The sequence below is a fragment of the Rhododendron vialii genome, chromosome 1a, assembly GCF_030253575.1.
Source record: "Rhododendron vialii isolate Sample 1 chromosome 1a, ASM3025357v1".
Taxonomy (NCBI): Eukaryota; Viridiplantae; Streptophyta; class Magnoliopsida; order Ericales; family Ericaceae; genus Rhododendron; species Rhododendron vialii.
The window spans coordinates 32,576,740-32,594,712 of record NC_080557.1 but is presented as its reverse complement, the minus strand read 5'-3'; the positions used below and the strand labels follow the sequence as shown (position 1 = coordinate 32,594,712).

Sequence of the window (17,973 nt, the reverse complement as noted above, 5' to 3'; positions counted from 1 at the left end):
CCCTAAACCAACTTCCGACGCAATCAATTATTTTCGCATACAACATGCAAGCTAAGACTCTCCCATAAACACATTCATAGATAGAACATCCTACGTTATGCCAACGTCATCACAAATGCACCATGAACGATCACAAAATACCAACAATCTATCGAAAGCACTTTAACCATGTTTTAACTAAGTTATTACTTAATCGGTTCTTGCTAAAGGAAGACCAATGGAATGAGGATAGCATTGAATGGTCAAAGAAAGTCAAATAGACAAGCTTAAGATTGGTTAGGAGGTGTCTAAGAGGATTTAGAAGTGATCGGGGGTCAAAACAATCGACAGAGGAGCAATAGGAGCAAAACTGGAGTTAAGGCCGTGGTATCGATACGCACAAAAACCATATCGATACAACATTAACTGTCAACGAAGATAAGTTTATAGTATCGATACAGCACTTAAGCTATATCGATACCGCGAGGTTTCGAGCAGCGATTTCTGTAGATTTTCAAGGCAAGCACAACAACTAAAATCCAACGATCCAAGGCATGATTCTACACCAAATCAATGTATAAACACATAAGAGAGGTAAAGAAGTTCCTACCTCGAGTCAAGGGGAAAAACCCAATGGATTTGAACGAGCCCTAGCTTCGAACTCTTCGAAATCAACGAAATGCTTTCCTCCGAGCTTGACCCATGAAATTTTCAGCTCAATAACGTGATTGAAAGGCTTAAGGGAGGTTGATTATTGAGGATTTCATGAGATTGAGTGGAATTTTGAGTGAGAGGATAGGAGAGAGAGATCGACAGGGGAGAAGGAGAGAAAGGAATGGGAGAAAATGATCTCCTACATACTTACACCCCTATTTATACTCCCATGTCTATATATTACACTCACACTCCCTCAATTCTCCATTCTTTCATTTTGGTCCCTGATTCAATTCATCACTCAATAAACCATAAGTTCCCAATTAGTCATTTAATAATCATTTTCAAAAATTAGAATTATTCGGGTCTCTACAATCTATCCTCCTTAAAGAAATTTCGTCCCAAAATTTACAACACAGCCAACCAAAATCATGCATCAATTAATCATGCTCATGCAACACTACATATTACCAATCAATAAGCTAACAATCATAAGGTTGAAATTTTCGAGACTCACATTGATTAACTCGGAAACAAATGCGGGTACTTCTCCCTCACTTCGTCTTCCCTCTCCCACGTCGATTCTTTTTTCCCGAGATGACTCCATAAGACTCACACTAACGGAATGGTTTTACCCCTCAAAACTTGCTCGCACTAATCTAGGATACGTATCGGCTCCTCCCCATAAGATGCATCAGCTTCCAACTCAAGTTCAGACCACTCTAGAACGTGTGACGGATCCGGTTCATACTTTCGTAACATCGATACGTGGAACACATCATGAACGCCCGATAATCTCGGTGTTAAGGCCAATCGATATGCGACTTCCCCAATCTTCTCAATAATGTCAAATGGCCCGATAAAATGCGGTGAAAGTTTACCCCTTTGCCCAAAACAAGATAATCCCCGACGCGGCAACACCTTAAGAAATACGTGATCTCCCACTTCAAATGATAATGGTCGACGACAACGGTTGGCATAACTCTTTTGCCTACTCTGCATGGTTAACAACCGTTGACGAATCATTTTGACTTGCTTGGTGGTTCTCTTTTGTGCCTCAAGAAGACGTAAACGAATCGCTCTCATGCTCTCGGAGGTTTCTTGGATCAATTCCAGCCCGACTAATGTAGCCTCGCCCAACTCAATCCAACAAACGGGTGATTGATACGGTCTCTCATACAAAGCTTCATACGGCGCCATCTCGATACTAGATTGGTAACTATTGTTGTACGTGAATTCGACCAACGGTAGGTGATCTTCCCAACTACCCTGAAAATCCATAACACAAGCCCGAAGCATATCTTCCAGAATCAGAATCATTCTCTCAGATTGCCCATCAGTTGAGGGTGATAAGCAGTGCTAAACAAGAGATTGGTGCCAAGAGTGGCTTGTAAGCTTTGCCAAAAGCGTGCGGTAAACCTTGGATCTCGATCCGACACGATAGAAACGGGTATCCCGTGAAGGCAAATAATCTCACGAATGTATAAACGACTAAGCGTATCAATCGAATCCGTAACCTGGATCTGTAAGAAATGTGCTGACTTGGTCAACCGATCAACTATCACGCAAGTGGCATCATGCCCCCTCGACGATCTCAGTAAATCGGTAACAAAATCCATCGTCACGTCCTCCCACTTCCATTCGGCCACTGGTAACAGTTGCAACTCCCCCATGGATCATTGATGTTCGGCTTTGACTTGTTGGCACATAAGGCATTTGGACACAAAGACGACGATATCTCTCTTCATTCCCGGCCACCAAAACTGTCTATGCAAGTCATGGTACATTTTCGTTCCCCCCGGATGCACTGCTAATGGTGAATGGTGAAATTCTCTCAAAATTTCCTCCCGACACAAAATGGGTATGAACAATTTTGCTTGGTATCGCAAACCTTGATCGGCTTGTGTCATCCACCCCTCTCGAGCATTTCCACTAAGAAACTTGGTGCGAAATTCCCCCACTTCCTCTTCTCGCTGTTGGGCCTCAATCACTCGAGTCGACAAGGTTGATTGAACAGTCAAGTTACACAAGATGACTCCATCATGAACCTCTTCAAAGTGCAATGCATATGAGCCCAAGTCGTTTATCGTCTTCCACTCATAGATGGCTAAGCTCGTAAGATGTGTCGACTTTCTACTCAACGCGTCTGCTACTATGTTCGCCTTGCCCGGATGATATTGCAACTCAAAGTTGCGTTGCCGCAAGTTAAGCTCCTTTTGAGAGAACAAGTACTTTAGACTCTTATGATCGGAAAAGACTTCGAACCTCTCACCGTAAAGATAATGATGCCAAGTCTTTAATGCAAAAACGACGGCCGCAAGTTCTAAGTCATGGGTAGGTAGTTCCGTTCATGAGTTTTCAGTTGTCGTGATCCATACGCTACCACTCACCCCAACTTCATCAAAACGCACCCAAACCCCTCTTTCGAAGCATCACAATACACGGAGTAGCCAACTCCCCGTTCGGGCACAATCAAAATCGGCATAGTAGGTAATCTTCTCTTTAATTCCTGAAAGGCTTTCTTATACACGCCACTCCAAAGGAAACGAGTCCCCTTTCGAGTCAATTTAGTCAACGGAGCCGCTAGGCGAGAGAAATCAAGTATGAAACGACGATAGTACCTGGCCAAGCCCAAGAAACTATGAATCTCGAACACATTCTTTGGTCGCTGCCAATTTATTACGGACTCTATCTTTCCCGGATCAACGGACACCCCATCTTTTGATACGACGTGACCCAAAAATTTGACCTCGTACAACCAAAATTCACACTTACTAAGCTTGGCGTACAAACAATGCTCTCTCAGGAGTTGAAGAACGATAGAAAGGTGAGTTTGGTGTTCCTCCTCCGAAGGCGAGTAGATAAGAATATCATCCACAAAGACAACTACGAAATGATCAAGATAAGCACGAAAGATACGGTTCATTAAATCCATGAAAGTTGCCGGTGCATTTGTCAATCCAAAGGGCATAACAACAAACTCGTAGTGGCCATAACAGGTGCGAAAGGCAATTTTTGGAATGTCTTCCCTCCGAACTCTCAACTGGTGGTAACCGGACCTCAAATCAATCTTAGAGAAACAAGTTGCACCTCGAAGTTGATCAAATAAGTCGTCGATTCTAGGCATAGGGTACTTATTCTTAATGGTGACGCGATTCAACTTACGATAATCGATACATAGGTGAAGCGACCCATCATTCTTTTGAGCAAACAAAGCCGGTGCTCCCCACGGTGACGTACTCAGATGGATAAACCCTAACTCCTCCAATTCTTGCAACTGAATCTTCAATTCCCTCAACTCGGCGGGCGCGAAATGATAAGAAGGTACGGATAGGAGCGATACCAGGAAGTAAGTCAAAAGTAAATTTGATTTCCCTCTCAGGTGGTAAACCGGGTAAATCCTTCAGAAACACGTTCGGAAAATCGCAAACAACAGGAGGTAACTCCCCACGCGTGGATACATCCACATCTAAGGCCAAACTTGCTAATAAGGCATACATCGACTCTTGCTCCCGAGACCCACACAAATACGGCTCTAATGGTTCCTGATGCTCCCCGAATAACTCAAAACAAACACCCCCAGGTGGACAAACATGAACCTGACGCTTGAAGCAATCTATGGTGGCATGAAACATAGACAACCAATCCATTCCCAATATAAGATCGAAACCCGACATATTCAACACAATAAAGTCAAAAGTAAAAAGACAATCCCGGATGATAAGCTCACACTCCCAGTAAATACGATCTAGTGGCGACCTACCCCCTATGGGTGTCTCAACAAACAACGGAGGACTAATATTTTCAATTTCCAATCCCAAAGCACGAGCAAAAGATGCAGCAATGAATGAATGTGATGCTCCAGAATCGAATAACACTCTAGCAAAGGAGTTAAATAAGAGAAATGTACCCCTCACAACCAAAGTCTCTGGTCTGAGAGGTGATAGGAGGTGGTGGGGCCAGAATGGCTAAAGTGATGGCAAAAGCTCTCCCCTGGGTAGTCTAACTTTGGATATGTCCACCCCGATGACCGGAACCCTGGGTAGGTGTAGATGAACTCGCTCCTCTTTCAACCTGAGATCCCTGAACTGAAGTGGCCTGATGGAAGTGAGGTTGTTGCTGCCTCTGAGTGCCCCGAAACGATTGCCGACTAGAACTTTGACCACCCCTCGGTTGCTGCACTGAACCAGACTCGCTACGTGCCTCATCCCCCCGCGGGCAATTCCTAGCAAAATGACCGGTTTTCCCATAAATGAAGCATGTACCCAAAAGCCGCGGACACTGGGCGCGAATGTGCCCCACTTGACCACATTCATGACATACAATTGGAGGTCTATTGGAGACTCCCTGAGTCCTGGACGAAGACGATTGTGGAGCCCTAAAATGTGACGGACCCTGCGAAGTCGACATTTGATCCCTTTGTCTCTTTCTTCCATGACTACCAAAACTCCTCAATGAAGAACTCATACCCCCCACTGGCTGTCTTGGTTCCCAGACCTTAGTATTTTTGGGTATTTCCCTCAGTGTCTCAATGCTCCTCGCACACTCAACGACTTCAGAAAATCTCCCTTTGCGTTGTGCCATAACAAATGTAACAGCCCTGATTTTTGGAAGGTAAAAATTTTGTTAAATATTTGAATTTTATTTGAATTACTTATTTTTACTTTCAGTAATTCGTCGTAATTAGATTCTAGTCCTTTGAGGCCAATCGAATTGGATTCCAACCGACTACTTGGAGGAACCGAGCAACGAAACTCACATAGTTACTAGATGAACCTCTTGAACCTTTTGCCTTTACCCATTGGTCAATAGATGTTAGGGTAATCTTTGTCCATTGGACAATAGGCCTCTCATTAAAATATTTTGATAAGTACAAAGATATAGTATTATATATGTTTTAAACACATGTGCAAAGTACATATATGCATTGTTTATTGGGGATTCTCCACCCTTCTATTATCCTTTGGTTATTAACCACAAGGGGAATTATTACCCATTAGGTAATAGCCTTAATCTTCCAACAAAGTACAAGGCTTTGTTTTAATAATCAAGATTTGGATTCTCATGTACTTTTATGCATTAAAATATTGGGGTATATCTAAACCCTAGATTTTCCAAAGTACTTTAGTGAATAAAATAGTACTTATACTTTATTATTATTTTAATAGGGAGAATCCTAGCCTATTATTTAATTGGGGTACTTGGTACCACTTCTATGTTTAAATATTGGGCATTTGTACACATGTATCAAAACCCTAAATTTGTTTAGTACATAATCCATTAGTTTATTATAACATGTGCCTAATTAGATTATTTTAAGGGGATATTTGATTTTGTAAATCTAGTACCTTGGTACTTTTTACTTATTTTTTCTTGTTTATATATATATATATATATAGTGTACTAAGAGAGAGAGAGAGATGCCAATAGAGAGAGAGAGGTGCCGAGAGGGAGAGAGAGAGGAGAGAGAGAGGAAGAAGAAAAGAAGGAGATTTGGGTGTACCTCCCATGATCTTCTTCATCTTTCAAATCCATGGGTGTATCTTCCTTCCTAGCCAAAATCTATCTCCCCATTGTACTTCTATTATTGTTTAAGCACCAAATCTTGTACAATTTATCCTTTCTCTCCATCAAATCTTCCAAAATCTTCCAAATCCAATCCTTGGTACAATCTAGCCATGCAAGCCTAGGGTTAGGCCTTGATCTTTCAAAGATTTCTTGACAAGTGTCAAACTTTGAGGTATGGAGAGAGAAGGGGGGGCCGGCCTTGAAGAGAGGAGAGAGAGCCAAGAATTTTCCTATAAATAGGACCCCATTCCAAGCATTTCAACTCACACCTTCACTTCTTGCTCCAACTTCTCTTTAGAATTTCTTTGTTCTTGCTTTGCTCTTCTTGTTCTTGAGTTCTTCTTGTGTTCTTCAAGAAACTCATCCAAGACCGCGACTAGACCGCCACCCGACCACCCTCCGATCCAAAAAGCTTAAGTAGTTTAGTCAAGATTGGGTTTGGAGAGAGACCTTTCTCTCTCGAAGCTACCGGGAACTACCGTAGGAAGTTACTCCGTCCGACCGCCGATTACCGTCCGTAAGCCGTTACTACCGCCTAGAAGAACGGTAAGGAAATCCTTACTTACTTACTTACTTACTCAAGTATAACGTATGTTGTTTTGATCTCCAAGAAAGAACGGTTTTACGAAAGTTAAAACTTTACTATGTGAATCGAAGTATTCGTATTTTGATATTTCAAGGAGTATGAGTTTGTATACATGAATCGATTGTGTTACTTGTGGTATATTATAGAATTGGATGATCTTGTTAGAATGTTTCATGCTTACTTTTGTCTTACCGCGGAGTCTTTGCATGTAAACGAGACACGAGAACCGAGAAAGTAAAAACATGGCACCTAGGGTGTGATTAATGAAAGGAAATGTATTCCGAGGAAGGAAATATTTTGAAACTACATTACGACCAATTTTGGTTGCATAATTTGAGTTGTGTGTGTGCGTGTGTAAAAGAAAGATTTGTGAAAAACCCAATGAGAACCCAGAGCGGCGGAATCATTGTGGAGATACTCGGGAACCCGGAGCGGCGGAACCTAGGGATGAATTTTCGAAAACCCAAATGGGAACCCGGAGCGGTGAAACCATTGTGGGATACTCGGGAACCCGGAGCGGCGGAACCAAGGGTTTTGGTGTGTGGCTTGGTTATCCGCGGGTACGGAACCAATGCAATTGTGTGCCAATGGGAACCCGGCGCGGCGGAACCATTGTGAGGATACTTGGGAACCCGGCGCGGCGGAACTGAGGTTGGATGTGTTAAACAAATGATTTTGGGAAATGTTGATTTGTATATGAAAATGGAGACACGATCTACAATGAGTTGCGTAGGAGAAACTCGGAGAATCTTGGACACCAACGATAGTTATATAGCGATTGCGGATGTGTTATTAATATTGTCTTTTGTAGTTGTGTATACACGTATCATGTGGAAATTGATGTTTTATTATAACCTTGTTTGTAAGTTAAGGGTTAGTGGGTAAGGTTTACTCTATTGAGCTTTCGTAGCTCATGGTGTTACCTTTGGTGACCCTGACATATTATATCGGTGGCGACGCTGGTATAATGTGTCAGACTTTGTAGTTGATCAAGGTGAGCAGTACACCTTGGAGGCCTTTGGAGCTGAAGAGCTGGCTCAGATGGAGGAGCAGGCGGAGCTGTAGTTAGGAACCTTAGTTTCTTTCCCTTGTGTAATAAAAGTACTCTCATGAGAGTTATGATGTAAGAATGAGCCAGACTCACTTTGTTTTTTGTAATAAAATGTCTTCTTTAACGTACCCAAAATTCGGGGCGTTACAACAAACTTCTTCACGGTATCATGCAAGCCTCTTTCAAACTGCCTACATTTCCGTTCTTCGGTGGCCACCAATTCCGGCGCAAAACAGGACAAAGATTGGAATTTCAATGCATATTCTGACACGGTCATATCTCCTTTCTCAAGTTTCTCAAACTCGTCTCTCAAGTGGTCACAACTCGTTTCTGAAAAATATTGTTCCTCAAAAAGCACATCAAACTCAGCCCAAGTTAAGTTCTCCACGTCTAGCTCATTTGCTTGAGCCGCAGCCCTTGCCGCTCTCCTTGCATCTTTTCGTGATTCTAGCACCGACTCCCACCACTCATTCGCCTCCCCGATAAGTTGAACGGCCACTATATTGACTCGCAAGTCATCCACCGTTATCTGAAGAGCCCTAAAAAGTTTTCAAATTTGGGCTACCCAGTGATCGGCCACAAGAGGGTCACTGCTCGACCCATCGAACGTAGGTGGATTTCTATGGCTAAACTCTCTCATTTCTACAGCACAGCTATCTGTGCTTTCCCTAGGAGCAGGATTTAGAAGGTTTGCAGCCGCAAGAGCCACAACGAAATCCCTAGCAAAAGGATTTTGAACGATCGGTACTTCCTCCCTCTCCTTGACCATGTCTAGCCCCTTCCCCCATATTCCCATTCAGATTCTCCTCATGATAGGTAACCTCATCCTCAACTGGCGCCTCTCGGCCACGACCACAGCCACCCTGACTTTCAACTTCACCTGCCCTAGCACGCATTCTCGGAGGCATCTAGCTACAAGTTATAAGAAAGAGAAGGTTCGTCAATGACAACATCATTTCATGAGGTCAAAGCCCCGAACGATCCCAACACGGGTTAAAGCAACTCCACGCCACTCTACTATATTAAAACGTAAAGCCACATAAGTCATGTCATATCAATGCACACAAGTACACATATGTTATGCAAAAGGTATGACATTTTGAACCCATGAGACTGGAAGTCTCCTCACGGTCTCAAAGTATTCAAACCTAGACGGTCTGATACCAAATTGTGACGTCCTCGATTTTCAACATAAATAAATAAGCCATTTCGACAAAAGTTCCTCGCATAACATAAATAATACCCAAAAGAGTTCCCACCTGTTTAGCTTTAGAAATAAGTCCCCAAGTTTAAAGAGTTTACAACATTGGCACTCCGGCCAAAATTAAGCTCAAACACAGGTACAAACAAGTTATATAGGTACAAACTGATTGGTCAAAAGAAATTCCTGAATGACTAGTTACAATCTCATCTTTACCAAAAGTAAATCAATTACAAAAGATGATTAAGTAACTAAAACAAGGTTAGGTCCCAAAAAGTCTTCATGTCCAAGCACACGAATGCATGCAATCTATTGTCCGACATTTTTTCCTGAAAAGAAAGATTAGGTTGAGCTACATTAGCCCAATAGGAAAATCTTTACCAATCTTATATGTAAATATGGTGATAAGTGCAAACGAAATGGGATAAGGAAATACAGCTTGATAGATGGTAATCAATCAACTTGTAAATGAGCCTCCATCTAGATTGAATGCATAAGTCATATGACACAAACAACTCAAACAATCCCAACTCGACTCGCTAACCCAAATTCCCACCATAGGTATTTCGACCCTTTGCGTTACCATAAAACACCACGAGGATTACCGTGTTGCCACCCCTTGCGTCACAGTGAACCCTAATGACTCGGGTTACCGTATTACCACCCCTTGTGTTACGAATCCCCTCTAAGTCTCTGTATTACCACCCCTTGCATTACGGGACTTCCTAAACCAACTTCCGACCTAATCAACTATTTTCTCATACAACATGCAAGCTAAGACTCCCCCATAAACACATTCATAGATAGAACATCCTACGTTATGCCAACGTCATCACAAATGCACCATGAACGATCACAAAATACAAACAATCTATTGAAAGCACTTTAACCATGTTTCAACTAAGTTATTACTTAATCGGTTCTTGCTAATGGAAGACTAATGGAACGAGGATAGCATCAAATGGTCAAAGAAAGTCAAATAGACAAGCTTAAGATAGGTTAGGAGGTGTCCAAGAGGATTTAGAAGTGATCGGGGGTCAAAACAATCGACGGAGGAGCAATAGGAGCAAAACTGGAGTTATGGCCGTGGTATCGATATGCACAAAAACCGTATCAATACAACATTAACTGTCAACGAAGATAAGTTTATAGTATTGATACAGCGCTTGAGCTGTATCGATACCACGAGGTTTTGAGCAGCGATTTCTGTAGATTTTCAAGGCAAGGACAACAACTAAAATCCAATGATCCAAGGCATGATTCTACACCAAATCAATGTATAAACACATAAGAGAGGTAAAGAAGTCCCTACCTCGAGTCAAGGAGCAAAACCCAATGGATTTGAATGAGCCCTAGCTTCGAACTCTTCGAAATCAATGAAATGCTTTCCTTCGAGCTTGACCCACGAAATTTTGAGCTCAATAACGTGATTGAAAGGCTTGAGGGAGGTTGATTCTTGAGGATTTCGTGAGATTGAATGGAATTTTGAGTGAGAAGAAAGGAAAGAGGGAGAGAGATCGGTAGGGAGAGAGGGAGAGAGATAGATGAGAAAGAGCGGAATGGGAGAAAATGATCTCTTACATACTCACACCCCTATTTATACTCCTATATCTATATATAACACTCACACTCCCTCAATCCTCCATTCTTCACTTTGGTCCTTGATTCAATTAATCACTCAATAAACCATAATTTCCCAATTAGTCATTTAATAATCATTTTCAAAAATTAGAATTATTCGGGTCTCTACCGTTTTTCTTAGAATTGTTGAGGGCAAATGTCTTCTTTCAGTACTAATAATAGGGGTGATGATGGGGACAAGCCTTAGGCTTCCCTTTATGACTCAACAACACCAAACTGTCATTGTGGGATGTGGGCAAACTTGATGATTGCAGGGCCTAAGTCCAAATACAAGGGGAACTTGTACTTTTCCTGTTCAAAAAAAATCGAAAAGTATGTATTCTTTAGGTGGTGTTTGCCATATCCAAGCAAAGTCATGCTCTAGGATTTGTTGATGGATGTGATGATGGATTAGATAATGGATTTGATGGATACTCTGAAGTTAGTACGAACAACAGAGCCCATGTTGCTGTCCTTAAAACAAAGGTTGACTTGCTTGAATAGTGCGTCCGGTTCATGAAAAATATAATCAATGGATTGGTGTGACTGTGCCTGTCCCTAATAGATTAGTGGTGATTCACTGATTGAACGGGATGGTTTGGTTCCTTCTGCGGTCTTGTGTGCCTCAATTTGTGACCAGATGATTCATTGGTTTTTCACTGTTGATGGTTTGCTAGATGATTCGATGGTAATGCATTGTTAATGATGGACAGATTCGAGGCCCTTGTTCTGTCCCTCTTTTATGTTATAGTGAGCCTTGTGTACTTGGTCGAGGGAGTATTAGATCGGTTGGAATGGGCATGGTGTGCAAGGTACTTGGGGAGGTACCCTCGTCGGATGTCATCATCTCCAGATCAAGCCTCTCTCAGAGCCAGGTCCTCTATAGTACTGTACCTTAGAAGTGGGTGATATGCTTGATGCTCCTATGCTAGGTTGAAGCTTTGGAATCTTGGTCTTCTTATCTCATCTCTGGAGACCTGTGGCTATGGGTTTTGGTTGAGGGCAGGTCATTTTTGGTGAGCTTTGGAACTATGGATGAGAGTGTATTAGACTGGATAGAATGGCATGGTGTGCAGGGTTGGGCCTCCTATCGGATGCCGTCATTTTCGGATCGAGCCACTTCTCGGTGCCTAGTTACTCTATAGTTGCTATTCAACCTTCCCTCGATGCCGAGGTGCATTGTAGCGGCAATTATTCAGTGATGGTTCGACAATGTCTCCTTATTCGACAATGGCTATTTATATATTTCCTAGTCTAACGGGATATGCAAAGATATTGTCAGTTTTCTATTTATTTCTTTTCACTTCATTTTGCTTCATTGTATAACATACCCCGTTGTGATATCTTTTTCTTTTCACTTCATTTTGCTTCATTGTATAACATACCCCGTTGTGCTATCTTTCCTTACAGATGGATAGTGCAGTGGGGTATGATATTAAATCACAATGCATGTTTGTTGCATTCCTTACATTATCCTACTCTCCATGCGGGTTGTACATGGGTTAACGCACTTTTTTTCACTCTTCTTCTTTTCTTTTTATTTTTACTCCTGGGGTATGCCCCTTGTAGGCTGTACATTTGGTTAACCTTTTTTTAAATTTTTTTAATTTCAAGCTAAATTACCCAAAAAAGAAAAAGAAAAATGGAGCCCATGTTGCTGTCTTTGAAACAAAGGTTGACCTGCCTGAACAGTGCGTCTGGTTCATGAAGAATATAATCAATGGATTGGTGTTCTGTTTATTTGGTGCAATAGTGGTCATATTTTTTAAAGGTTAAGTTTTTTGGGGCCCTAATTTTACGTTAACTGTTAATGAATGTTATGGGTTATCAAGTAACATTGTTCCGTATGGTAGTTCTAACTTTTTAGGGTATTTCAGTTTGTATTATATGGCACATGATTGGAACCTAATGCTATTATTTTTTTTGGTAATTTAGCTTGAAATTAAAAAAGATTAATCAAATGTACAGCTTACAAAGGGCATGCCCCAAGAGGAAAAAAAGAAAAAGAAGAGTGAAAAAAGTGCGATAATCCATGCACAACCCGCATGGAAGGTAGAATACAGTAATGTAACATAACAACATGCAATGTGGTTTGGTATCCTACCCCCGTTGCACTGTCCGTTTGTGAAGAAAGATAGAGTAACGAGGGTAGGATATAGGATGATACAAAATATGCAATGTAATTCAAGTAATAACATATAATGATAGCTATCTACTGCCTGGCACAACCCGCCAAGCTAGGATATAAAGTAAATAGTCATGGTCGGATAACGACCAGTTAATGAACCATCACTAAGGAAAAGCAGTACATAACAACTCGGTATTGAGTGAAGGTTGAACAATTACTACAGAGGAGCAAGGCACCGAAAAGAGGCTCGAACCAGAGATGTCAACATCCGATAGAAGGCCCAACCCTGCACACCACGGCCATTCTGGCCGGACTACTACTCCCTCAACTAAATTCCCAAGGCTTGACAGAAAACAACCCACTCTCAGCCAATTACCAATCACCAATCACCATAGTCTCCAGAGATGGGATATGCAAACCAAGATACTAATACACCAACCAAACCCAGAGTAACAAGCATAATACCCACTTCTAAAAGAACAGCTACTACAGAAGGATTAGGCACCGAGAAGAGGCTCGAACTGGAGATGTCGACATCTGACAAGGTTACCCTCCCAAGTTCCATGCACACCACGCCCATTCCATCCAGACTACTACACCCTCATCCTAATCCCCTAGGCTCGCTATAATCTAATAGTGGGACAGTTCAAGTACCATTAATAGTGCATTACACCGAATGGTGGCCACTCGAACTGCAGGTGAATCCAAGCTGCCCCTTTCAATCAGTGCATTACCACCAATATAATCACTAACAGCCCGAGAAGTTACCTCTTTCAATCAGTGCATGACCACCAATCTAATCAATGATAGCCCGTGAAACTACCCCTTTCAATCAGTGCACAACCTCCAATCTAGTCGATAATAGCCCCAGTCACACTGCACTACATAAAAGAATCAGGCCAGTGAATCAAAGAATCATGGAATTTAATGGAGCTCCACAGCAAGTTGCACAACATTTGAGCCTCAAATTGGCCAGTGTGCCTAGTAACTAAACTTGGCATGAGCCCTCAATGGCTTGATGTCTAGTAGCTATACTGGGCATGAAATGAGCCCCGAGTTTAGGCAAATGTGCCAAGTAACTAAACTACACAGAAGTATGAATATGCACAGCGAGACAATGCATTTCTACTGGGCGCCAAATTATAGTACACGCGCGTGCATCCAGGCTTAGATTCTCAGAGAACAAGAGCATAGCTGAATATCATGGATAATTCTGCTGACACACCAGGAAATCTAGCTAACATAGGGGTTAGTAAATAGATCCAAAAGATTAACCCAATCTCAGTCCAACAGATGACTGCCCATTCGAGTTTCTCAATATGGATCTACATGTCTAGAGAGTGATACCTGCCGTTGGAATGGTCCGGCAAGTTGTAGCTACCACCCCATCTTTCTACGGCTTGATACCAGTGATGAACCAGATGTATGGTGGAACAACTTTCTGATGTAGCTGAGATCAGATCTGAACGAGGTGGCTCCCACTATGTCCGGCGAGCCACCGCCCTCTACCGTGCACACAATTGAGCAGCTCTAGCTCAGATTTGTCAAGTAAACATACCCACCACCAGCGAGGTTTGTCAAGAGCACGCCGGCTCTAGTTCTTGAGAGCTCCCAATCCGAGCCTGGCCGAAGCTATGTCTAGCGAGTCACCACCTTCCACCTTGCATCGCAACCAAGCAACTCTAGGTCTGATCTACTCCGAACCAAAGCGAACGGGAAATGGAGCTGAGGAAGGCAGTAGAAAAAAAGGAGAACGATTAGTGAATCGATGATGAGAAGACCCAGGGGGAGAAGAAAAAAATCCGCCCCCCCCCCCCCCCCCCCCCCCGCCCCGCCCCGCCCCCCAAGTGAGAGATCACCTGAAATCGCCCCCAAACCGTAGGTCAATGGTTGAGTAGATTTCTACCTAATGCTATGTTGTTCGTATTTATCGTATTTATTTCGATGCAGTATTTTGGTTATGTAATCCTTGTTCCATATGAAACTTATTGGGTATTCATTAATGCCTACATGATGGGAAAGAGTTACCTCACTACTTTCGAATACTTCTCAGGGAATCACACACATGATTATCCAAATTCCTAATTATACTATCACTACCCATTCTTTCCATGTGAATCAACTGGCAAAGATTGTGTAAGATCCATGGGGTACATTACTTGGCCTATAGTCAACAGTTTTCGTCTTTTAGTTGTATTTAAGTAATTGTAATCCAATAATATGTTAAGTACTTCTCATTTTACTATCTGTTCCTATCGCTCTTTCTAGATGGGTTAGAATCATATAGTTCCCATTAGCTCTTTGTAGCCACTTGTCTTAGGCTATCTCAATTTTCTTTTCTTTTCCTTTCTTTTCCTCCTGGGGTATACCCCTTGTAGGTTGTATATTCGGTTAGCCTTTTTTCTATTTCAAGCTGAGTTACCCAAAAAAAAAAAATAGTGTAAGAGGAATACTTGGGCAGGTTTTTGGAGGAGTTGGAAGATTTTACAAAATAAGATGATCTACAGGGTACTACCAGATTACTTATCCAATTTAATATGTGTTGCCTTGGTGTATCGTTCATTTAACATTTATTCTTATGCCCATGCAAGTTTTCCAGGGCATTCAGTCCAGTGGGCCTAGAGAAGTTGGCATTACTGGGCTAAGAGGAGTGTTCCAGTCATGGAGCTGAGCTGAACTAGATTATTTAATTTAATTTGATTAGTTAGTTATCGTTAAATAATTAGTTGGATTAGTTGAGTAGGTGCCAATTACAAGTAGTTGGCCTAGAAGGAGAGGATACATATGCAATTGGAATCAAACATCTTTGGCACGAAAGGTTCCCTCAATTGTAACCGTTCTGTGATCGAATACAATCGATCTCAATTTTCCCTTGTTCTTTGATTTTTCTTTCAATTTGATCCTCTCATCATATCAGTGTTTTCTAGGTTTGGGTTTTAATTTGGGAACTAAATCATACGTAGTAATGATTTAACATTGTTCAATTCAAATTGGATTTGTTATTATGTAACACCAGCTCATGGATGTTGTCTAGGAACATATTTTACAGAAACATTTCCAAAAATAATTAAGTCCATAACCGTTCCATGTGTATGGGGTGTGTGAACCCACGTTAATCGACTACAGAGTTATCAAAAAAATTCTAAGACTGAGTTTAAACTTGTAATAAAGCAACAACAAACCATTTCCAGTCCTGAGACATCCCAATCCTGTTGGGTTGAATATTTCATTATTACAAATAAAAGTTTTCCTCCTCCATAAATGATATGTCCCATATTTTGTTGAATTAAAATTAATTAATCCTTTTTTTTTGCTGGAATTAAATATAATTACAGAGAAGGATGAATTATTATCATTGATTACAATACTCTTCTTCCCAATCTTGAGTACCATAATTTACAAAAAACACAAATAAGACAACATTTGAGTGTTTGATTGATTGATTACAATACTCTTCTTCCCACACATGAGAACCACAATTTATAGAAAACGCAAGACTACATTTGAGGAAGGACCAGGTTGGGGTAGCTCTGGACCCTTTGAGAAGGCCAAGTCACGACATGACTATAACTCCAGGACCCGGAGAGGGTATGTGAGCTTCCTTCCCAAGCAACGAGGAAAGAAAATAGATGGCTTTCCACCATCTACCTTGACTAGCTAACAACATGTGCATGATTGCACTGCTGACGAGCCCACTAATTCGATTGCTGTAGCGTATTAAGCCCACTAATTCAATTGTTGTATTATAACAACCCACACAAGCCAACAGAAGAGCTTCCCGAAGGGAATTTCAAGAGAAGAAGAAGTGGCCATGGTTGTATGGGTTGCTTTATCACAAACAACCCTGACCCCTACTTATACTACTTTCGTATTTGAGAAGCCATGGAGTAGATTATGGGGAGTAGATGAGATATGAAAGGACAGGACTACACTATCTTGCAAAGTAAAGGAGGCATTATTTTATTTTATTTTTTTGCGTAAATCAGCTTGAATTAGAAAAAAAGGCTAAGCGAATAAACAGCCTACAAGGGGCATACCCCAGAAGGAACAAAAAGAAAGAAAAGAAAATTAAGGATGCCTATGCCAAGTGGCTATATAGACTAAAGGTAGCCAAGTGTTTCCTGCTCATCTAAGTAGATGAAAAGAAAACAAATGATAAGGTGAATGCAAGGCAATAAGGTAAAATGCTTATACCATCTACAAGAGGGACACGACACCATTCCATTTGATTGAAGTCCGGGTTACGAATGGTAGCAGAGATTTACGTGACCAATAAGGGCGGAAGGGCAACTTTGTGTCTGGTGTTTAGAGGCCACCATATGTCACACCACCGAAGAGGAATCAGTAACAGCTGCAGATAAAGATGCAGCCACTACCTTTAGCAAAGATGCAACCCTTGACATGGTAGTAATAGCCAGTTAGCAGGTAAGAGTAGCTTGGAAAACCACAACCTTTACCAACTTGGGCAGCAACTTGAGACATCTTGGACAACAAACTTGTAGCAAACCAATAGCAGCCACAACACAGTTCAACTGCAAAACTATACAGAGCAAAAAACAGTAGAAGCAGCCGTATGAAACAGTAGCCATTTCAGATTGTGACTTAAGAGCAAAGTATCAGAGGAGCAGTTAACTGTTGCCGTTACAGTAGCAAACAGCAGCAGCAGCCATTACAAGCAATCGATACTGATCAGCAACAGCCCTACAACAACTTGCAGCAAAATGGGGAAGTATAATATAGCTAGGGACAGCCCTCTAGAAAAGCATAAACATGCCAAGGGACAACCCCCCAAGGATAGGTCAAAACAAATTGGCAAGCTACTAAACAGCTGGAACCATTGAGGGCAACTAAACAAAATCTGATCTTGCAGGAAATGGAAGACCTAAGATGGAGGGCCAATTCAGAGATTTATGGCCAACACAGCCAACAAAAATAGCTTAAAATAGTTAACATACACAGCAATAGCAGTAAATTTCAACACATTGATGTGACAAATTCTTGGAACACAAACACATATATGCCAATAATGGAATTGACAAGATACAGTAATAATAGGTGCACAAGCCCCCCTAGCACAAACCACAGGTATGAGCAATCAGTTCAATAAGATCAAGTATGTTGACCTAGCACTATGTCCTCACTCTACTACTCCCTTGGAAGGCTCACAACTCCCACTCTTTTTTCTC

General features: G+C 41.6%; 1 protein-coding gene across 1 annotated transcript; it reads right to left on the bottom strand.

Moving 5' to 3' along the window:
* Positions 1-1,949: 1,949 nt before the first annotated feature.
* Positions 1,950-8,607, bottom strand: LOC131330773 (uncharacterized). The gene is made up of 7 exons (XM_058364499.1): positions 8,485-8,607; positions 7,994-8,367; positions 4,708-5,233; positions 3,846-4,601; positions 3,024-3,703; positions 2,525-2,898; positions 1,950-2,281 (listed from the first exon to the last, which is right to left on the bottom strand). The coding sequence occupies exons 1-7, from the start codon at positions 8,605-8,607 to the stop codon at positions 1,950-1,952; spliced, it is 3,165 nt and encodes a 1,054-aa protein (XP_058220482.1).
* Between the last annotated feature and the right edge of the window lie 9,366 nt (positions 8,608-17,973).

Coding starts and splice junctions, on each gene's coding strand:
- LOC131330773 (XM_058364499.1), bottom strand. CDS start 8,607: ATGGTCAAGGAGAGGGAGGAAGTACCGATCGTTCAAAATCCTTTTGCT. Junction 4,602..4,707: donor CTTCAGTTCAGGGATCTCAG/GTTGAAAGAGGA, acceptor CCATCACTTTAG/CCATTCTGGCCCCACCACCT. Junction 3,704..3,845: donor CCGTGGGGAGCACCGGCTTT/GTTTGCTCAAAA, acceptor TGTTTCTCTAAG/ATTGATTTGAGGTCCGGTTA.